At 29.0% G+C, this 21,829-nt stretch overlaps 4 protein-coding genes across 6 annotated transcripts; 3 read left to right on the top strand and 1 right to left on the bottom strand.

Annotated features, from left to right (window-relative positions):
* Nucleotides 1-82: 82 nt before the first annotated feature.
* On the top strand, nucleotides 83-7,615 carry Mfe2 (peroxisomal multifunctional enzyme type 2). The gene is made up of 17 exons (XM_072906729.1): nucleotides 83-125; nucleotides 209-352; nucleotides 680-817; nucleotides 1,602-1,754; nucleotides 1,836-2,108; nucleotides 2,329-2,445; nucleotides 2,817-2,947; nucleotides 3,013-3,075; nucleotides 3,191-3,251; nucleotides 3,319-3,482; nucleotides 3,636-3,759; nucleotides 4,008-4,183; nucleotides 4,499-4,675; nucleotides 5,987-6,104; nucleotides 6,513-6,710; nucleotides 6,874-6,971; nucleotides 7,053-7,615. Exons 2-17 carry the CDS (start codon nucleotides 295-297, stop codon nucleotides 7,170-7,172), a joined length of 2,169 nt encoding a protein of 722 aa, XP_072762830.1. The 5' UTR covers nucleotides 83-125; nucleotides 209-294; the 3' UTR covers nucleotides 7,173-7,615.
* An 83-nt stretch (nucleotides 7,616-7,698) lies between these two features.
* Nucleotides 7,699-8,939, bottom strand: LOC140673646 (ras-like GTP-binding protein RhoL). The gene is made up of 4 exons (XM_072906739.1): nucleotides 8,816-8,939; nucleotides 8,427-8,541; nucleotides 8,171-8,288; nucleotides 7,699-7,901 (listed from the first exon to the last, which is right to left on the bottom strand). The coding sequence occupies exons 1-4, from the start codon at nucleotides 8,932-8,934 to the stop codon at nucleotides 7,699-7,701; spliced, it is 555 nt and encodes a 184-aa protein (XP_072762840.1). The 5' UTR covers nucleotides 8,935-8,939.
* Nucleotides 8,940-12,774: 3,835 nt separating this feature from the next.
* Nucleotides 12,775-15,567, top strand: LOC140673644 (uncharacterized). Of its 3 annotated transcripts, none has more exons than XM_072906734.1 (6): nucleotides 12,775-12,886; nucleotides 13,961-14,057; nucleotides 14,450-14,685; nucleotides 14,911-14,974; nucleotides 15,152-15,339; nucleotides 15,414-15,567. In XM_072906734.1, the coding sequence occupies exons 2-6, from the start codon at nucleotides 13,974-13,976 to the stop codon at nucleotides 15,544-15,546; spliced, it is 705 nt and encodes a 234-aa protein (XP_072762835.1). In that variant the 5' UTR covers nucleotides 12,775-12,886; nucleotides 13,961-13,973; the 3' UTR covers nucleotides 15,547-15,567. The 3 variants fall into 3 exon arrangements, with proteins under 3 accessions (XP_072762835.1, XP_072762837.1, XP_072762836.1); XM_072906736.1 differs by having other exon boundaries at nucleotides 15,152-15,322; nucleotides 15,414-15,505; XM_072906735.1 differs by lacking the exon at nucleotides 12,775-12,886 and having other exon boundaries at nucleotides 13,292-14,057.
* A 529-nt stretch (nucleotides 15,568-16,096) lies between these two features.
* On the top strand, nucleotides 16,097-20,875 carry Cse1 (chromosome segregation 1). Its single transcript, XM_072905759.1, has 16 exons — nucleotides 16,097-16,337; nucleotides 16,427-16,572; nucleotides 16,667-17,005; nucleotides 17,100-17,207; nucleotides 17,287-17,379; nucleotides 17,464-17,631; nucleotides 17,727-17,856; nucleotides 17,939-18,102; nucleotides 18,189-18,378; nucleotides 18,588-18,786; nucleotides 18,860-19,120; nucleotides 19,274-19,365; nucleotides 19,433-19,736; nucleotides 19,851-20,018; nucleotides 20,112-20,422; nucleotides 20,554-20,875. The coding sequence occupies exons 1-16, from the start codon at nucleotides 16,253-16,255 to the stop codon at nucleotides 20,697-20,699; spliced, it is 2,904 nt and encodes a 967-aa protein (XP_072761860.1). The 5' UTR covers nucleotides 16,097-16,252; the 3' UTR covers nucleotides 20,700-20,875.
* Nucleotides 20,876-21,829: the final 954 nt, after the last annotated feature.

Genomic DNA, 21,829 nt, shown 5'->3' with positions numbered 1-21,829 from the left:
TAATAGCGCCTCCCCAAACGCGCCTCTTGAATAACATCATGGTAAAAGCGAATCGTCATATGAAATTTGATATATGATTAATGAATGCGATAGTGCATAATACATGTTGAAATTGAAGAGTGTGTGTGAGTAATATATATTACGATAAGATGAACTTTGAACTTAATAAATGATATAAATTCTGCCTTATCATTACATTTGATTTTAGAGCACAGTTATTCAAAAGCTTTGAGCTTGAGCTGAAAGCCCTTATCGATTGCCAGCAAGTTTTATATCTTTCATTAAACGTCAGAAATGCCGCAACAACTGCGTTATGATGGTCGAGTGGTTGTGGTAACTGGAGCAGGGGCAGGTAAATTTTTTCCGTTTTCTAAATATCTATATTTTCAAAAAGTTTCCCTCTGCCACTGTATGTGAAACTGAATTTTATCCATCTCTTATGATTATATTTTATTAAATTTTATATTTCGTATAAATATGCAGAATAAAAAGAAACGTTTGTGAGAAGAGAAAAATCTTATGAAAAAGCAAGTAAAAATATAAATGCCTTCTAATTATTTGCGTAGTTTTTAAGAAAAACATTTTTAAATATAAAAGTAATACAAATTATTTGATATATTGACATTTGTGTATATTGCATCGCATGTCATATTGAAATTAATATAATCAATGGTTTTAGGATTGGGTCGAACTTATGCATTGTTGTTTGCGTCCAGAGGTGCCAGTGTAGTTGTGAATGATTTAGGAAGCAGCAGACATGGAGATGGAAGTAGCACCGCGAGCGCGGATGCTGTAGTCCAAGAAATTCGGCAAAATGGTTAGTATCATGAATTAATTATATATTTTATTTAATTCAAGTTATTTACAATATAAAATTTTTAATCTCATTTGTTTCTCAACAAAATCTTCATAAATTATATTGTTATTATCTCTTTTCTATCAATCCTGTTAACAAGATAACATCGTTTGTATGATTAAGTTTGTTGGGTTTCAATTTCAATACAATTAAAAGACTAACGTTTTATCTTTTTATTGCATCAATAAATATTATATTTCTTTATATATCTTGTTTTAAAAAAAATAATTGCAATGCTTATTAAATTTTTTAATGCAAATTTATTAGAGATACACCATAACACTTTATAAAATCATTATGTGTTTGGCATTTACGAGTAAGTCAACCTAGTGATTACATTATATTGTACATAAATTTCACATGCAAAATATTGAAATAATCCTAATTTATGAAAGGACAAAAAACATGTACATGTAGGCATTATCTGCAGGTACTATCTGTTTACTGTGCAAACTGTAATTATATGATTATGTAAGCTATTTTCATAAAACACACTAAGTTTGTTCAATTTATTTACAAGTCAATTTAATCTTCTAAAACAATAATATATAGATAAAAATGCTCGAATTTTACAATTTCTGTGCTCCTATATTAAATACGATTTTCTTTGTTTAAAGAGTAATCTTGTATAATATTTAATAAATATATTTTTTTAAATTCTTAATGTTACATATAATTAACTCTATTATTTAATTGTGTATTATATGAGATAACAACGGCATAAGCAAGAATAATAATTTTTTAGGAGGAAAAGCTGTCGCAAATTATGATTCCGTGCTGAATGGTGCGAAAATTATTAAGACGGCAATCGAGACATTCGGTCGTATTGACGTGCTTGTTAACAACGCTGGTATTCTGAGGGATGCATCATTCATGAAGCTGACTGAAGCACAATGGGGTACATGTACAAAAAAAAATATGTATCTTATTTGCATTTTTAATTATAATTGTAAATTTATGCAAGTCTATTTATTTTCAGATGCGATACACGACGTTCATCTTAAAGGTTCTATGAAAACGACACAAGCAGCATGGCCACATTTTATTAAGCAGAAGTATGGTCGTATAATCTTTACTTCGAGCAACAGTGGTTTGTATGGAAACTTTGGACAATCCAATTATAGTTCGGCGAAATTGGGTCTTGTAGGATTAGCCAACACATTAGCCATCGAAGGTGCAAAAAAGAATGTTTACAGCAATGTAATAGTGCCCACAGCTGGCTCGCGTTTAACAGAAGATATTCTTCCACCGGGTGAGCTATCAATCTTTTTATATACTCTTGTGCTTTGAAGTTTTATACAAGTGTCTTAGATCTTATCAATTTCAATATACATACATTGACACAAGTGCAGCAAAATTATAATATTTATTATAATATTATTTTATTAAAAAAAAAATACAACGATTTTCCAAAGTACTGGATGCTTTGCTAAGCATCAAGGTAAAATAGAAAATTATTTAACATTTCACAGATTTTCATAATCAATTGAAGCCTGAATTGATAGCACCCATTGTTTTTTGGTTGTGCCACGAGAATTGTACGGAAAATGGTTCGATAATTGAAGCAGCATTAGGTTGGGCTAGCAAGTGTGAGTTATTGGTTAAATTTTATATCTCTAATTAATTTACTCTTATAAACATTTTTGTATTTAAGAATACTTTATCATTTTAAAAGATATAATAACTAATTCACTTGTAAAATGTAAAAAATATTGAGAAATAATTTAAAATAAATTTTATTTTTTGTCGCCCCTTAATTATTAATTTTTGCAATAAAGACAAGTAAAATTTTTTTAATGAATAATCAATTTTCAAGCCTTTTATGTTTAAAGTATTTAAAATAACAGTCTACATTTATTTCATATTATATCTTTCTTAGTTTCCACATGTAACATTTTTTATCCAATTAATAAGATAAATATTGCAGAATTAGATATAAACAAAATTATTGAATTTATAGGTCATTTAGTCCGTTCTTCGGGTTGCGTCTTGCGGCAAAATTTATCAGCTGACGTTACACCAGAAACCGTGCAAGAAAATTGGTCAAAAGTAATCGACATGACATCGGCAAAACGACTCGATTCGATACAGGTAAAAACTTTATATATATATATACTTGATTTTACATTTTTTTACAATCTTTGCAATCTTTTTAGGAAGCAACAGGAGAAATAATAGGTATTATCGAGAACTTGAAAAGTGGAATTTCGTCAAATAAAGTAAGATATACTTTGTAAATATTTTTCTTCTTTTATCGATATGTTTTTAATCTTTGTATTAATAATAATTTTATTGATACATGTTTTTAATCTTTATTATTCCTGTTGCTTGCAGACAGATCAAGTCCTGAAGAGTGATTACAACTACCGCGATATTATACTATACGCGCTCGGAGGTGTGTCAAATAGACTGAATGCACGATAGATCCAACTTACGTAAACTTATCGCATTTTGTATTTCAGTTGGAGCTACAGTTCAAGAACCAAGCGATATACGTTATTTGTATGAGAATGCTGATGGGTTTGCCGTTTTGCCTACTTTTTACGTCCTGTACGGACCTCTTGGATGTATGTCTACTTCTATCCTGCAGGATGCTCTGCCAAATATACAAATTGATCCAACACGGGTATGGCTAGATTGAATTCCGTTATCTATTTTCGATATTTTAACGTTTTATGTACTTTGTATTTTAATTTATTAGTTTTATTTGATTTTTTGTTTTTAAATTAGTTTATTTATTTGAGATATTTGTTACTTTATGCTACATTGATATTTGCAGATTCTTCATGGCGAGCAATATCTAGAAGTTTATAAACAGTTGCCTATAGAAGCTGAGGTAGAAACGCACTTTAAAGCTCTGGATGTCTTGGACAAAGGAAAGGGCGTCGTTGTCATAGTTCAACGTAAGTAAATCTCTTAATAAAGCAATTAAACTTTCATATGATATTAATTAACAGATACCTACCAATTATACAATTATAAATATTAATGTCATTAATACAATTATAATATTGTTATTAATACAGAAATATTTAAATATATATGTGTATATATATATATATATATATATATGTAATTCTACAAAATATTTGTAGTAACATGTTTTTAGTTTACATTAAATATTATATATAAACATTTTGTATTTCTGTAGATGATACCTACAATGTAGCAAATGGAGAAAAGCTTTCAACTGGGCAGATATCGATATTTATTGTCGGAGTAGGTGGTTTTCAAGGAAAACGGACTTCGGCTCTTGCCATTCCGACCGTGGATCCTCCTGCTCGGAAACCAGATGTAACAGTTACACAACAAACTAGCATTGACCAGGTATAAAAAATAAAAAAGGGATATATTAAATATATATTTATATTTATATTAATATATTTATAATAAATATAAATATATATATATATATATATATAGTATTCAAAGTACAAATTTTAAAAATCTTAAAAATATTAGAAAATGTAAATATATTCCGTTAAAATTGAATAATGTTATTTTGAATTTTTTTGCATGTTAAAACAAACTGCCACTAAAATATTCAAATGTAGTTTTATTTTAAATGCTTATGTATATTAAGTGACAAATATATAAGAATAATAATATAAACATGTGATAATATTTATGTGGCTTTTTCAGGCTGCTTTGTACAGATTAAGTGGAGATCTCAATCCTCTGCATATCGATCCTAATGTGGCCGCGATGGCTGGTTACGAGAGACCAATATTGCATGGATTATGTTCATTGGGATTTTCTACTCGTCATGTTCTTCAAACTTATGCTGCTGGAGATCCATGTTTATTCAAATCCATTAAGGTATCATTAAAGAAAAAATGTTTATAAAAAGTTTTATTGTAAGTTTGAGATGTGATAAGATGACTAGATATTCTGATGCAACTGGAGAAGAAAGATTTTTTGCTTAGATATTTAAATAATAATGCATGTGCCAAAATAATCGCACATATGTTGCATAGTGTGCAAATTAACAACTTTAAAAAGTAGAATTATTCCAGTTATTTATATAGAAATGTTCTGCATTTCTATTTTAAAATTATTTTGTGAGAGAAAAATAAATTCAAATTCACATTTTAAATAAATAAAAGAAGTTTAGAAGAAAATATGACAAAACAAATCTTTGAATAAAAACAAAAGTATCATTATCTGTAATACATGAAATATAATTTTGCTATTTTAAATAATATTGTGGAACTTAACACAATAATTAATCCCTTTTGTGAAAATTATAAAAACAAGATTAAAATTATTTTTTAAATTTATATTACTACATTTATTTTATACTATTTTTTAAATTTACAAACTTTTCCCGACATATAAACAAAACTCGGTATTGAAGGAAGTTTTACTTAAATGAGCTTATTGCTTAATTTGCATCACAATTATCTCATTATAATGCAAAGATACGCATTCGATATTGCGTAAGCAATATGATGATAACGAATGTTTAAAGTTTAAAGTTTAAAGTATAAATAAGTAAAGTATGATGTGGCATTCAGCAGTGAGCATCTGTCTAGTGAAGAAGTTTATTTAGTTGCGCATTGACGTAAATCGGTATCAATCGCAGGCAGTTAAGAGAAAGAAAGAAAGAGAGAGAGAAAAGAAAGTATCTTTTTATTTATCATAAAAAATAAATTTTTTAATTAAAGTATGTAAAAAAATGACACGAGAAACTTAAAAAAACTATTCTAATTTTTGCAAAAGTAAAATTATTTTTTTTCTTCTAGTAATTATTATTTGTATTTATATGAGTTATTATTGATTTTGGGTAATCAATAATTATTTTTTTGTTTAATATAACAGATATATAATATTAATATGTACTTTTTATTTTGATTGCACGGGACTTGTTCAAAGTTTATATACATTATTATTGTATACATTTGTCGTAACAGTGTTTTTGGATGCAATAATTATCAATTTTGATTTAATAATCATAGTTGACATCATTTTATCTAATTTTATTGATATATATAGAATTTTTTTATCATATTTTAGTAATATCTTGTATAAATAGAATTTTGAATTTTAAATAGGTATCTTGAATCATTTATATTTGCATAATACTATATTTTATATTACATTTAAATATAATGTTATATATTATTCCAGGCAAGATTTGCGAAGCCAGTCATGCCAGGCCAGACTTTACGCACTGATATGTGGCGTAATGGTAATAGGATACATTTCCAAACATCTCTCGTCGAGACCGGCGTACCGGTTGTAACAGGTTAGCCATTTTTTACAAAATTTTTTATAAAATTGTATGATTTATTAATATTATAGATATATAAATACACATTAATTTTCATTGATATTTAAGTGTAAATTGATTTAAAATATATTATACAATGTATAATAAGGATAGGGGGAATAAATATTTATAATAAATACTTACTTGAAGCACACTATTCAAGCGTTTTAAAAGATTTCAGAGTTTAATAGAAAATTTTTAACATTATTTTCATTATTATCATTTATAATATTTATATTTATTATTATCATTTATATATATAATCAGACATTTATCATAAACAGACACAATTTAAATTATACGTAAAATATTTTTTTCTATTATTTAAATAATTTCTACTTATTAGAAGTAGAGCAGATAATAAAAAATATTTTTATTTTGTAGGCGCTTACATTGATCTGTTGGACGTAAAAACGGAAGTACCCCGAGTAAACCCATGTTCTGGGAAGGAAAATATACAGAGTGACGCTATATTTACAACTATCAGCGAACAGGTAAAATTAAATCCGGATCAAGCTAAGAAAGTTAACGCGGTCTTCCTGTATAATATTACCGCCGGTGGGAAACCAATAGCTGAATGGAGTAAGTAATTTCAAAAGTTAGAAATAACTATTTTTAATTAGTTAAATTTAAGAAACAGCGATATATACGTCAAATATTTTTAATTATGCTATCGACAACAACATAGCATAGAAATAATTAATATTAATTATCTATGGCTATACATAAATAACTCTTGCCATAGCTCTTGATTTAAAAAGTGGAGAAGTGCATAAAGGAAAACCGAAATCTGGGAAAGCAGATGCAACGCTTACTCTAGAAGATACAGATATGGTTGAAATTGTAAGTTAGCTGCATGAAAAGAAAAACACAGTACAGTCCTTTTTTCTCTTTTTTTTACATTAATGTAATTGTGTGTTACAGGCATTAGGTAAATTAAATCCGCAAGTAGCATTTATGCGTGGAAAATTAAAAATAACTGGAAATATTATGCTTACACAAAAATTGAAGAGCCTTATGGAAACCAACAAAGCAAAACTGTGATCTTCCACATATCTGATATCTATATATATACCATTGTAGTTTTTGAACGAAAACATATAAAATGTGGCTGAAGGTATTTTTTATGGGATAGGGAGATATAATTCAGTAATTTTTATATATTGTTATTGTTTGTTATAATAGAAATTTTTATAAAGAATTTGTTGCATTCTTCAGAAATCTCGACTTTATGTGTGATTTTCTACAGCTATTATGTATTATAATACACTTATAATAAATTTATTCTATTGAAAAATGTGTTGTAAAAGTTTATGATGAAGTTTATACAATATTTTTAAATAAAAGAATTTTATATATATATATATCTTTTGTTACACAATATAAGAGACCTCTTGTCTATACACAAAAAGAAAATAACGTGCTTTAGGAATGATAAGAATATATGAAATATACAAGCAAAACACGAAGAGAAAATGTGAAGAAAATCTTTGGTTTAACATTGGTCTTAATAACTATATTCCTAATTTGAAATTATTTAATTAATTATTTAATTTCAGTACTAGATATTTCAAAGGATGCAGCAGAGCTTTTTCGATCGAGGTTTTTTCAGTACAGCTTTAATAGCTTCCACAAAAACTTCTTGAAGACCTTCCTGCTTTATAGCGGAACATTCGACATATTTAATTGCCTTGATCTTTTTTCTCATTTTATTGCAATCTTGCGGACTGACAATATCTATAGTTTCTTGATTCCTGAGGTCTGCCTTGGTACCTAACACATAAGAAAATAATGGCGTTATAATTATATTAATTTATATGTAATTATAATTATATTAATTAGTAAATTTTCAACATAGACGAATTTGTTTCTTGTATAAGATGATGCGCACAAAGGAAACATAATAATTATTTATATTTTATGTTCTTATATACCATGGAATAAAATTATATGTATATAATATTTGAAAAGCTACATGTGGAGAGAGATTTGTATCAAGTCGTATAAAATTTTTTATTTTTATTCTATGTGCATGTACTTACCCACAAGAACAATCGGCACATTGGGACAATACGCCTTGAGTTCCGGATGCCATTTACTCGCTACATTTTCGAAAGAACTAGGAGCGCTTATGGAGAAACAGATCAGGAAACAGTCAGTCTATAAAAGAAGAAAATGATTGCGAGAACGTACGTGCCCTAATACATTCCAGGAGAGAAATTTTTTTGAAATATCAAATTTGTCAAAGTACTACTGTATTGAATTGAAAACATTGAATACACTCAAATTATCACGTACGTTTGAATACGATAACGGCCTAATTCGCTCGTAATCTTCTTGACCAGCTGTATCCCATAACGTCATTTCAAATTGCTGTCCATCCACACATATATTGTCAACGTAGTTGTCGAAACTGTAAAAAAAAAAAAAAATAAAACATATATTGAATAACTTATAAATTTTAAACGAGACATGGGTCGATTGAGGTTCAAAGAAAAAGAGATTACGACTATTCGCGAAATCAATCGAATATATATTAAAAAATCCATTAAATTTTTTAATATACAATGGTGAAGGAGCAAGTGCGTGTATATAAAAATAAATTGTATATCTATTAGAATACTCTGTCAGCACAAAAACTGTCGTTGTAAACTATGACGTAATATATATTATGCTACGATACTTACACAGTAGGTACATATTCCGTTGGGAATTCCTTCAACGTATACGTGATGAGCATGCACGTTTTCCCAACCATGCCATCGCCGACGGTCGTAATTTTAATCGGCCTGTTTCGAGACACCATCTTCGTTTTCTCTACAAAATAAAAGCATAATTTGGATGCTTCAGAAGCCATCATTCATAAATTATTAACAATAAGTTATATATTTTATTATCTTGATTTTGCAATTTTATATTTCTCTTAAAAAAATTTATGTAACATAAAAACTCTACATTTCTTTTTTTTTGTTCAAGCTCCATTTCGGGCTTCGGCTCTTCGGGTATTCAAAGGTGTGACTCATATTTTTTAAGCTGCGGAAAAAAGACAACGCAGACGCATTCATATAGTCACTGTATGGCACTATGATTATTTCTACTGTAGACGACCGTTTTATTCTCATCACTGTTTTAGATGTATAAATAATTTAATGTATGTGATGCGTGATATAATTTAGAATAAAAAAAAATTAACATATTTAACGTATATGATTTTAATTTAGAAGCGTGATTTGGAGGAAAGGATTCCGCCCTTCAATTTCTACAATGGACGCATGGATCCTCTATTTGTATTACGATCAATTCGTTCGCTCGGAAGAAGATACATTCATTCGTAAGGGTTCTTCGTACACCACGGGGTTAACGGAACTTGCTGCTACTGTTTTCTTATCGAGTACAAGTCATTATCATCGCGCCGTCATCCGGTTGGACTCTCCGGCTACAATGATCTGCCTGAATAGAAATGGTGATAAATTGATAATACGTTGTGATAATCATTATCGCGGTCCATATATGAATATATTCGCCTAAATTATGACTTCATAATAAGACTAATTGTAAGACTATTCGTGTAATTATTCGTATTTATACTTATATATTCTCGTTGTGCTAACAGATAAGCTTGTGCTGAGGAATTCAATTTCGTTTTATCATGACATTGAATGTTAACTTCTTATTATATTATCAAAAATAATTCCCTGATATTTTATTCACCATTATTATACATAACATAAATTTTTTCTTTATTATTAATCGCTTTTTCCATCAATAGTAAAATTAGCAATAGCTGAAACTTTTTAAATCTTTTTTTTTCCTTCTATATAATATTATCTTATTATCACTTCAAAATTGCCAATACTCTGCGCATTGGATTTCAATAAATTATTAAATATAAATATTTCAATAAATTATAGCATAATGAAGCGATAGCTTTTGTGTATCTAATATGTGCGATAGCATCATAGAGTGTGATATGTGTAATTTTTTAGATTACATTCACCGAATAAAATATTAGCGAAAACGAAGGTATCTACCCCGACTGACTCATCACGCTATGGGATGTAGCAATTGCTTAATTAAAACACGCGTGCAAACTGGAGTCATGTTTCCTAATTTGTGTTACGACCCGCCCTGACGACACCGGGGTCAATATACTCTTGTGACAATTTCAATTCGCGTGTCGAGACTATGAGGAACGAGAAAATTCAATTTTCTCTCTACAAATATGCTTCTTTTCCACTGCGCGCGAATCTATTTTAAATTATATTTACTGAAAAAAAAGTTAGAATTAAAAATATTAATATAACATATAATTTATTTTTTTTTCGACTTGTTATCTAAAAAAAAAAATTGTTTTCTCTCTTCGTATGTAAATCATATATAGTAATACATATATCATCAAGCATCCTGCATTTGTATAAGAATGGAAGTTAGTACATGTGAAGGACATCATGTTAATATTTCTGATCTTATCTTTCCTTACACACATCATGTGTTGAACTTAAATAACACGTACACGATCGATCGACTACTCGTAATGAACTTAATGAAGCGGTTCACATGTAAACATCGATGCGTTTACGCGAGTTACGCGGTCTTAAATTTGCGCGAAGGGGAAAATATTGATATAGAGATAAAACTCGATAAAAGAATGCGCATGAAAATCATTCACGCATTCTTCTCACAATCAGTAGTGCGAAGGGTAATTAACGAATCCGAACGATTGCAAATTAATCCAATAATAAAAACAGATTATCCATAAATGGATAAAAATAATTTAGTAATAGACAATTAATTAATAATTAATTATTAACAATTAATTTAAAAAAATGAAAAATAAAAAAATTTGATTTTTTTCCCAAAATAAAATACACTTTTTTTCAAAGAAAAAATGCTTTGAATAATAAAACGTGTAATCAATGTGATTGCTACATCCTTTATGTGACAGGATATAGAGTGGTAGTCAGTGCGCGGTTATTTATCAGTTGGTGGTCCTATTTCACACAAGATTCTAAGAAACCTTTTTTTTCTATTATTTTTAGAGGAAATCATGTGTGAAAGAATATTTGCGGAATATTTCTGTAAAATTATATACATTAAAACAGAACAAAAAATTGTATATTAAAATGCATTTAAAAAAAAAAGAATTTCTCCTGAGAAATTGTCTGTTATATTGACGTGTATGTATGATAAAATACCAAGTGAATAATTTCAAGATAACAGAAAAACGCAAATATAAATATAAAAAAATTGTAATGTAATAGAATCAATTCAGTAATTTATATAGAGATATGAATACGATTTATTTATCTAATGCTCTAGCTATTAAGTACATTTTATGTATCGAAAAGATATATATGTGAAACAAAAAATTCCTCGAAAAAATGTAATATAAAAATCTAATCACAACAAAATCTAATATAAAAATGTTCTTAATACAGTAATATTATTTTTTTTAAATTGGAATGTGTGTTTAAGAAATTGGTTCATACAGATTATCTCAGAATTGTCTAAATTGTAACGTCACGCAAGTCACGCGAGTGAACGAACAAGAGATTTTAAATATACAAAGGAAACGATTTTAATAAGAAAAATAATATTTTACATTAGGTCTCGTTCAATGATATGGTGAAATGTGACAAAGTAAATGTATTTGATATTTATTTTTCTCGATTTTCCGTAACTTATATTTACGTCAGATCAGCACGTAATTCGCACGTGTGAGATGATTACACATCGAATCTAATGATAAAATGCTGAGACTCGTCCAAGGTGATAAAAAAGATAAGATAATTAAAAAGAACAGATTAAAATACATAAAAGAAAAGAATAACCTGACCTAATTGTACCTATACTCACTAAACTTGTGACATATTTTCGAAGGCTCTTATGTTATTTAATTATGTCAAATGATTAAAATTCTGAGATAATCTGCTCCTTTTTATTATCACTAATTCTACTGTATCAATTTTCTTATATTTATATTTACCTCCTTTATCTATATATTTATCTATTAATATTTACCATTAATACCATGCTCTAGGCAATTATTTCTTTTGCATACTGACGTATATACAGGCAGTTTATCGAGACGTAGGGAAACGTAAATAGAATTTTAAAGACATTAAATGTTATATGATTTTTTTCTAATTTAAACAAAACATATATAATTAATAAATAAGAAGTGAGATAATAGTTCATGATTTAAATAAAAATAAAATTTATATTGACAATTTAAAATTTTAAATTGATAACAGGACCACTCATTAATTCTGTGATTCTTTATTATATATATTATATATAAATTTTGATGTCTTCTTAAGAATTTTCCAAGTTATTTCTACATTAAATCATATTCTGTTTTAGGTACGACGTTTTTGCAAAATAATTTTCATCGCTTTTTTTATCCCGAACAAACAAATTACTCACCGTGGGGTACGTCATACGTGAAGAAAACGTGCGTTAATCGGCGACACTGAAAACATTTCGCACTACTTCAGAGATGCAGCACGTACCTCGCGCACGCACACACGCATGCACAATAATACTCGATACCAACGAGGGAAAGAATGGATGACGCGTGCCGCGCATACGCACGTCGCAACGGCCGTTCGAGGACTGCCAAAGACTGCAGAAATGCGCACGATTAATGTGCCTGCACGATCTGTGTGACTGTCATAGGAAAAATCAGCTGACGTGGAGCGAAACGCAGTCTGAAGCATTGATGCGCGCGTATCAAATATTGACTCATCTCTTTTAATGTAATTTCAAAATTACACTTTAATGCTGATCGTAATAATTGTATTAAAAATTTAATACAATTAATATTAAAAAGAAACAAATTTGTTACTTGTAATTTATATATATATATATATATATATATATATATATATATATATATGTTACACTTGCAACATAGATATAATATATATATATATATATATATATATATATATATACACAAAGTAGGTGCGCATACGCATATAATTAAATATTATATAAGTTAGCTTTAAATAATCTACAACTTAATATTGGCGATAAAATTCAAATCAGAATTCTATTTATATTATAATTTTAATTTTACATATATATTCTAACAATGTATGTGTATATTTTCGATGCAAAACGTAATCGTTAATTGATATCTCGCATGTACATTTGTTTCATTTCATATTCACTTTTAAAAAGATATATTAATATTGAATAAAAAAGCAGATATCCATATATTGAATATATATATATATGTAGTCTTGTATATAATACTTGAGGATGACGCAAATAGCAACTGAAATATCTTGATTGACATTGTATTCGTCTGCTTTAATGATGCCGTCGATTGTTTGACGAGTTTGGTACAATAATCACAATCACAGCATTTAAGTGTTAAAAGTACACGCGATATATCTTTATGATAAATAATATATTTCGCAACCTTGTTATTAACTCGTAGGGATCGATTATATTTGCTAAAAAAAATTTAAAGTTTACCGCGCAAGATAATTTTAATGTCACTTTGTGACATTTCGAACCCTCCGTGACATTTTGCACGTGTGCAGTGCGTATACTAAATTCCTAGAGTTTTTTCAAAAAAACGCGGGCTTCTACTGCGCAACTCGCGAGTCGCGTCGCGATTGGTCAATTTGAAATTCTATCGATTCCCAAAAACTATCAGATATATATCGAATATATTCGAATAAGCGCGCAGTTGCGTTAGATTTTACTGTTTGATTCCTGAAAATTGTGATTTCTATAGCGCGACATATTGAAAAAGACGTGTCCGATTGGCGAGATCGGTCTTCGTGATTTAATTAAACGCCATAGTACTACTATTTTAGGCAGAAATAAGAAATGGAGGGATCCGCGAGAAACGAAATCGATCTCGAGAATGTCGAAAGCTCGCAATCAGATGTGATTACCTCTAACATTAGACAGGTGAATTAATGATATCGTACATCAAAGCGATAGCTTACATTATTTATATTCTCGATAAAGCGATTTTGTTATTTTTCACTTGGCACACTCAGCCAAATTGGTTTCAATTTTAGATTCCTAACAAAATCAAATTACAAAGTGCAAAGCAAGATGTCGGAATGCAAAATCGCTTTTCAAGATAATAAAAAATACACGCTATGTATATATAATATACAATCATGTTACCAAAAGTCACACACACACTCGCGCGCGCGCGCGCGCGCGAGTTTTCTCTCAAATTAATATATTGTATTATAAGCTCGGAATTTACATTTGAATTTTTCGAAAACGCAAGTAAAATGTATATAAATGTGTATAAATGCTAAAAAGAAAAAAAAAACATAATGTTTCAGTTTATAACATTAAAACACTCGGTCGAAAACTCTAATAGGAAAGTACAATACTTCAAGAAGGAAATGTCGAATTTAGTCGAGAGTAATCGCAACATTGAAACGAATTTAAACAAACTAGAGAAGGACGTATTCGACATTGAAGCAAAGATAGAAATGACCAGAAAGAGTCATAATGAAAAAAAACAGGAATTAAAAGATTTGGAAAGTGTGAAGATGAATATATTGCGTAAACAGTGGTAAAATTTTGCAAAAATACAGATGTAGAGATAACACATATATTTTAAATTAAACATACATATATATATATATATATATATATATATATATATATATATAATTTTCAATATTAATCGCATAATTATCTTAAATAATGTTTTAATTGTTACTATAATAAGAAAAATTACGTAAACCAAAAATAAAAATTGTAAAGAAAATTATTTTGAATAATTATTTTCTTTCAGGAATGGTTGCCTATCGAAAATAGGAAACTACTCGAATGATTTCTGCCAGTGGATAACAAAATATGTATGTTAACTTTTATAAATTTTGGTGCTCCAAATAAGCTCTCTATACACTATACATATATACATGTGTATGAATGTGTGCGCGTGCGTGTTTGCGTGTATGTGTGTATATCTATATATATGCTATTTGTAGAAAATAAATTATATAAATCGAGTAAATTCTTTCTATTTTTTTGAGTCGAGAGACATTTTGATGAAAGATATCGAAAATCATCAAAGAGAGTGCAGCAAAGTTGGCAATGAATTGGCAATTCTAAAGCAAGAAGTGGATGATATGAGAAAGAAATGCGGCTTGAATTGTACTGAAATTAATGTGGACGTTGACGATGACTTACTAAAGTTTGACAGCGTAATTTCTAATATCAAGTAAAAAGAATATATATATAAGATTTATTCGCAGAACACATTATTAAAACTTATCGTATTTTTTATTAATCCAGATCGAGAACCAGTAAATTAATGTGTGACATTAGACCTACAGAAGATATGTTCAACAAATTACAGAAGAAGCTAAAGCAATACAAAACTGCGGTTAACAAATATAAAATGAAAGAAAATAGAAATATGTTTTAAAACATTTGTGTTAATAAACAAAATTCTTTTTTTTTCTTATCTTATAGTAAAAGTAAAATTAAACATTTTAAAGCGATATAAAAATTAAATCGTACATCAAATAAAATTAACTAATGTATAATTTATGATAACACTGATAATTGATAAGTGTAATGTATTATTTTATAAAGTACATTGATAAGTTTATTATTTTATTAAGTACATTATTATATATTATAATGATTTCAGGGTTTATATACAGTTTTTCAAAGTATATAAGTTCACAAATTAATATAATACACACACGCATATATATTGATACTTGTTGATTATTCTTCAATTAATTGTATAGTTGTGTAGTTAATTAATAATAATACACATATGTATTTCTCTATTTGTGTAATAATTTATAAGTTTAAATCTCTTGATATATAGTTGCGAAACGATATTTAGTCGGGTTACCGCCACCACGTGCGCAGAAAAGCTTACATCTCGTTCTTACATTTCGTTCCCGCCAATTCTGTTGAGCGCTGCGAACGTCAGCCAACAGCCAATAGCGGACGTTGGTGGTGTAATTCGTCGCAACCGAAAGCCGGTTGTCGCGGTGTTGTATCCGTCGAAATAATGCGGCGTTGATTTTCGGTTGCTCTGCCGATGTCGCCGTGTCCCTTCTAAAAGATTGCCGTTTACGAGTTAGAGAGAAGCAATTTTTTTTTCAGTCGCCAATATGGAGCTCACCGACGATAATCTCCTAACGTTGAGCGAATATCTGAAGCACACCCTTAGCCCGGACGTGAACGTCAGGCGTCCAGGTCGGTATAACCTATCTACACCGAATTCACTATCGTTTTTTAAACGTTTAACTTGTCATATTAATATATATATTCGATTTATATTTTAGCCGAGAAGTTTTTAGAATCGGTCGAGGTCAATCAAAACTATCCCTTACTGCTGCTTCATTTGGTAGACAAATCTGAAATTAACATAACCATTAGAATCGCTGGTGCTGTTGCATTCAAGAATTATGTTAAGCGCAATTGGAAAGTGGTGGGTATTTTGTTTTCTTTGTCCTAAAGATCGCACATAGTGTAAATTATAAGGAATTTGCTTTTTAGTAGTAATCTTTTGTTATTTATTTCAGGAAGAGGATTCAGTAGATCGCATACATGTCCAGGACAGGGACGCTATCAAAAAATTAATTATTAATCTAATGTTACATTCACCAGATTCAATACAGAAACAATTATCGGATGCTGTATCCATTATTGGAAAGTATGATTTTCCTAACAAATGGCCAGAATTGATTGATCAAATGGTAGAAAAGTTCAATACTGGCGATTTCCATATAATTAATGGAGTTTTGCACACTGCGCATTCCTTATTCAAAAGATATAGGTATGAATTTAAAAGTGAGACTCTATGGAGAGAAATAAAATTTGTATTGGATAAGTTTGCCAAGCCTTTAACAGATTTGTTTTTAGTGAGTATTCATTGTTATTTTGTATACAGAGAGAAATGTATATTCTCATAAACTCAAATATGATTCTCAAAAAAATTTTTTTTACACTTTATAGGCGACAATGAATTTAACGCAAGTACATGCTAATAATGTGGATGCTTTAAGAGTCATATATAATTCTTTAGTTATATTATGTAAAGTGTTTTATTCCCTTAATTTTCAAGTAAGTGCATTTATTGTATCTATTTAATGTAAAATATAAATAAGAATTTGTTACTAAGAGTTATATGATTGGTACACAGGATCTGCCAGAATTTTTTGAAGACAATATGGAAGCGTGGATGAGAAACTTTCATACTTTGTTAAATACAGATGTTCCTTCCCTGCAAACTACAGTAATTTTTTTTTTTTTTTTTGATATATTATAATTAAATGTACAGAATAGAAATATAATTTTTTAATCTGAAATTTATTTAAAGGGCGAGGAAGAAGCAGGTGTAATAGAACAATTAAAATCGCAAGTGTGTGACAATGTTGGTCTATATGCTCAAAAATATGATGAAGAATTTCAACCATATCTACCCGAATTTGTTACAGCAGTTTGGAATTTGCTTACATCTACGGGACAGCAACCCAAATACGATGCGGTAAGTGAAAATTATCGTTCCGCCAAAGTTTTTAAATTTTTAAGAAACTGCACGAGTTGTAAAATGCAATATATTTGTATGGTATATTATTACAGCTAGTTTCAAATGCGTTGCAATTCCTGGCTACAGTAGCTGATCGAGCACAATATAGACATTTATTCGAAGATCCAACAACACTTAGCAGTATATGTGAAAAAGTTATTATTCCCAACATGGAATTTAGAGGTAATTATATCAGTGCACAAATATAATAATAAGATATGAATTTTTTATTACCCATAAATCTCGTTAAATGTTAATGTTACAGAGTCGGACAGTGAATTATTTGTAGATAATCCTGAAGAATATATCAGACGAGATATCGAAGGCAGTGACGTGGATACCAGAAGACGTGCTGCATGTGATTTAGTTAAAGTATTGTCTAAATATTTTGAAGCAAAAATTATGGAAATTTTTGGAGCATATATACAGGTAAATATGTATAAGGAATATTATTAGTTAATTTATTTTTTATTTTGCTATATATAATACATATGCACTTTTATACATTTTTTTAGATAATGTTGCAAAACTATGCTGATAAGCCATCAGAAAATTGGCGCAGCAAAGACGCAGCTATTTATCTCGTAACTAGTAGTGCGAGTAAAGCACAGACGCAGAAGCACGGAGTAACTCAAAGCAGCGAGTTGGTTTCGTTACCGCAATTTGCTGGACAACATATTGAACCTGAACTAGCAAAACCAAATGGTATACCGAATATTTTGAAAGGGTTATTTAGTTTGACTAAACTTTAATTTTAATTCTAAACGTAAGGCTAATTATTTTATTTAACATTATTCAAGATTTAAATTTAATTAACTAGGTAAATTATTTAATATAATTTCTAAAATTTAAAAAATGGTATGAGTTACTATAATATATAAAAAAAATTATAACAAAATAATAACAAATTTCAGTGAATCAGTTTCCAGTACTTAAAGCAGATGGAATAAAATTTATAATGACATTTAGATCGATATTACCACGTGATATGGTAGTAGGAAGTTTACCACAACTGATAAGACATCTCAGTGCCAGTAGTATTGTCGTGCACAGTTATGCTGCTTGTGCAATTGAAAAAATATTGGCGATGAGGGGTGCTGATAATTTGTCCATGTAAGAAATAACAGAGCAATACTTTAATCGTTAATCTATGAATAATGATTGAAAATTTCTTAATACTTTGTAGAGTCAAAGGTGTCGATCTATCGCCATTAGCAGCAGATTTATTGAAAGGACTTTTCGCGTGTATGGACATTACGGGTTCCGAGGAAAACGAATATGTCATGAAGGCCATTATGAGAAGTTTCGGAATTTTACAAGAAACTGTAGTGCCTTTCTTGGCTGAATTACTTGCGAAACTCACCGTAAAACTTGAGATTGTATCTAGGAATCCAAGTCGGCCAAACTTTAATCATTATCTCTTTGAAACCTTAAGTTTGTCCATCAAGTAAGTTATATCAGATTTTGATATAACAGCATGATATATATTGTTTATATGTTGCTTAAAAAAATTAGGTTGCTTCAATTTTGCTTCCTCTCCTTTTTATTTGATATTTTATAATACTTTCACATGCTTCATACTAATAAATTTTTTTTCCAGAATTGTTTGTAAAACAAACCCTGGGGCAGTATCATCTTTCGAACGAGCATTATTTCCCATTTTCCAAGAAATTTTACAACAAGATATACCAGGTAAACTTATTATATCATAAATTATATAATTGCAAAAATAATAAATATTTATATATTTATTTTTCAGAGTTTATTCCCTATGTCTTTCAAATTCTTGCACTGCTTTTGGAGTTACAAACCAGTCAAAGTGTACCAGAGACATACATGGCTTTGTTCCCGTGTCTGTTATCACCCGTACTATTCGAGCGTCAAGCTAATATTCATCCTTTAAATCGTTTGTTACAAGCATTTATTAGTCATGGTTCGCATCAGATTGTAGCGCAAGATAAAACGAGTGCGTTACTAGGAGTATTCCAGAAGTTAATTGCATCAAAAGCGAACGATCATGAAGGATTTTTACTAATACAAAGCATTATTGAATATTTTGAACCGTAAGAACTTGTCTATTTCTTTTTCTCCCTTTTTTTTTATTCTTTTTTTATTGCTTTTATTCACATTTATATCTGACAGTTAATACGTCAATTATAACACCAGTAATATTACAGGAGCGTTTTGGAGCCATATATGAGACAGATCTTTGTGCTTCTCTTTCAAAGACTTTCTACCTCGAAAACAACGAAGTTTGTGAAAGGTCTAATAGTATTTTTTGCATATTATATTATTAGGTACAATTCATCGAATTTGATTGCTATTATTGATCAGATACAATCACAGTAAGTCTTATAGATGTTATATATAATATATAAAGATATGCATGTGCACTTTTAAGAGGTACAAGAAACTACAGTAAATCTTTTTGTGTTCAGAATGTTTGGAATGGTAGTGGAGCGCGTATTTATAACTGATCTGCAGAAGATAGCGGGTGTGATAGAGCGCAAAGTGGTGGCTGTCGGAATATCGAATTTGTTGATCGATTGTCCCGCAATGCTTGAACCCCCGTACAATTCGTACTATCCTCGTTTATTGGCCACGTTAGTGGAATTCTTTGAGCTGCCGCAAGATCAAACCTTGTTACCGGAGGACGACGTCTTCCCAGAAGTCGATGACGCAGTCGGATATCAAGTGGGTTATAGTCAACTCATCTGTGCAAGAAATCCTCGGAAAGATCCCTTGCCAAGTATGTAAAATTTTTTTTTAGTCTGTTAAAACATTTTTTCATCTTTTTATATTATATATGCAACTTTTTTGTAAGTATGTGTTAAAAGTATATCTGCCTAGATAAAAATTCAAAAATGTATATATTGACAGATATTGGTGATATACGTTTGCATTTGGCACAAGGCCTCGGAAGATTATCGCCAGAACATTTGCCAGGATTGTTAGGTCAGATTCCCGAGCCGAATGCAAATCATTTGAGAAATTATCTCCAAACGGCCGGTATTACTGTTGCATAATATGAGCTAGATGTCCGAGACAGATTGAAGATTCATTTGATAGCTCGAAAAATTAATAATATTGAACTTGATAAATTGTAATGAAAGGAGAATCCCTTTTATACGGTAACTGTACAATTCGTGAAAAATACACATTATCGATTCAGCCTATTTGTAATAGGAGATATAATAGGAAATATTTGTGTCATTTTTATACCGTAACTTTGCCTATATCCTATATATATATATATATATATATATATATATATATATATAATATATATATATCATATATTATAAAATAAAATAGAATACGTAAAAAAGTCTATGTAATTGTATATCTATTCTTTCAATGCGCAAAAACTGAAAGTTTAAATCTTTCTTGCTTTTCTATGTAATAACGCAACTTTATTAAACATGTAATTGTTTCTTTTTCTTTTAATCCTTTATTTAATAAAATCAATAATACATAATTAGAAACTACATTGTTGTATTTACATATAAAGTAATATTGGCATTCTGAAATCACAAATTGTTCCTTAAATGTTCTTGAAATACATATCCATTTATTGTTGAATAACTTATCTAAGTTTCTTTCATATTTTTCAAATGTAGAGTAAAAACATTTATAGTATATTAATTTTAAAGCTTATTTTTTATTAAACTTATCTAAAATAGAGTAGCATTAATATCAACAGTTTGAGAATAGTGAAGATGTATCATTGAAATATTTTATAAATTATAGTTGAAAAATTGAACATACACAATTATATACTAATCTATTTTTCTAAAGAATTAAGAGAATTTACATTGAAAAAATCGATATCAATACGATATAATATTAGTCTTTGATTAAAATACCACTAAAGATGCTAGAAACTATGTGCAAAAGATATTGGCATATTACTAATTATATTTTATTTAATTTTCTGAAATGTTATTCTTATTGTGCCTCTCTGTCATTGTGACAATACGATAGATAAAAAATCGTACATAAATACTAAATAAACACATAGATACATTCAAAAATTAACAAAAATAAAATCTGTCCATAGTACCTGTAATAATATTATTACAGATTTTTACAATACATATTCTTACAAATATAAAAAGTTGGATCTCGTCGCGTGAAAGTGTATTAATTACAAGAT

The sequence above is a fragment of the Anoplolepis gracilipes genome, chromosome 14, assembly GCF_047496725.1.
Source record: "Anoplolepis gracilipes chromosome 14, ASM4749672v1, whole genome shotgun sequence".
Taxonomy (NCBI): domain Eukaryota; kingdom Metazoa; phylum Arthropoda; class Insecta; order Hymenoptera; family Formicidae; genus Anoplolepis; species Anoplolepis gracilipes.
Note: the sequence above shows the minus strand (reverse complement) of the source record. Positions and strands in the feature narration are given on the sequence as shown.

What these genes read in the sequence shown, in the direction of transcription:
- Mfe2 (XM_072906729.1), top strand. Translation starts at nt 295, where the DNA reads ATGCCGCAACAACTGCGTTATGATGGTCGAGTGGTTGTGGTAACTGGA. An exon ending in CCAAGAAATTCGGCAAAATG is followed by an intron (nt 818 to 1,601) that starts GTTAGTATCATG and finishes ATAATTTTTTAG; the next exon opens with GAGGAAAAGCTGTCGCAAAT. An exon ending in ATTAGGTTGGGCTAGCAAGT is followed by an intron (nt 2,446 to 2,816) that starts GTGAGTTATTGG and finishes TTGAATTTATAG; the next exon opens with GTCATTTAGTCCGTTCTTCG.
- LOC140673646 (XM_072906739.1), bottom strand. Translation starts at nt 8,934, where the DNA reads ATGGTGTCTCGAAACAGGCCGATTAAAATTACGACCGTCGGCGATGGC. An exon ending in ACGGAATATGTACCTACTGT is followed by an intron (nt 8,542 to 8,815) that starts GTAAGTATCGTA and finishes TTTTTTTTACAG; the next exon opens with TTTCGACAACTACGTTGACA. An exon ending in TGTGCCGATTGTTCTTGTGG is followed by an intron (nt 7,902 to 8,170) that starts GTAAGTACATGC and finishes CTTATGTGTTAG; the next exon opens with GTACCAAGGCAGACCTCAGG.
- LOC140673644 (XM_072906734.1), top strand. Translation starts at nt 13,974, where the DNA reads ATGGAGGGATCCGCGAGAAACGAAATCGATCTCGAGAATGTCGAAAGC. An exon ending in TTACCTCTAACATTAGACAG is followed by an intron (nt 14,058 to 14,449) that starts GTGAATTAATGA and finishes ATAATGTTTCAG; the next exon opens with TTTATAACATTAAAACACTC. An exon ending in AATATATTGCGTAAACAGTG is followed by an intron (nt 14,686 to 14,910) that starts GTAAAATTTTGC and finishes ATTTTCTTTCAG; the next exon opens with GAATGGTTGCCTATCGAAAA.
- Cse1 (XM_072905759.1), top strand. Translation starts at nt 16,253, where the DNA reads ATGGAGCTCACCGACGATAATCTCCTAACGTTGAGCGAATATCTGAAG. An exon ending in TTAAGCGCAATTGGAAAGTG is followed by an intron (nt 16,573 to 16,666) that starts GTGGGTATTTTG and finishes TATTTATTTCAG; the next exon opens with GAAGAGGATTCAGTAGATCG. An exon ending in AGCAACCCAAATACGATGCG is followed by an intron (nt 17,632 to 17,726) that starts GTAAGTGAAAAT and finishes ATATTATTACAG; the next exon opens with CTAGTTTCAAATGCGTTGCA.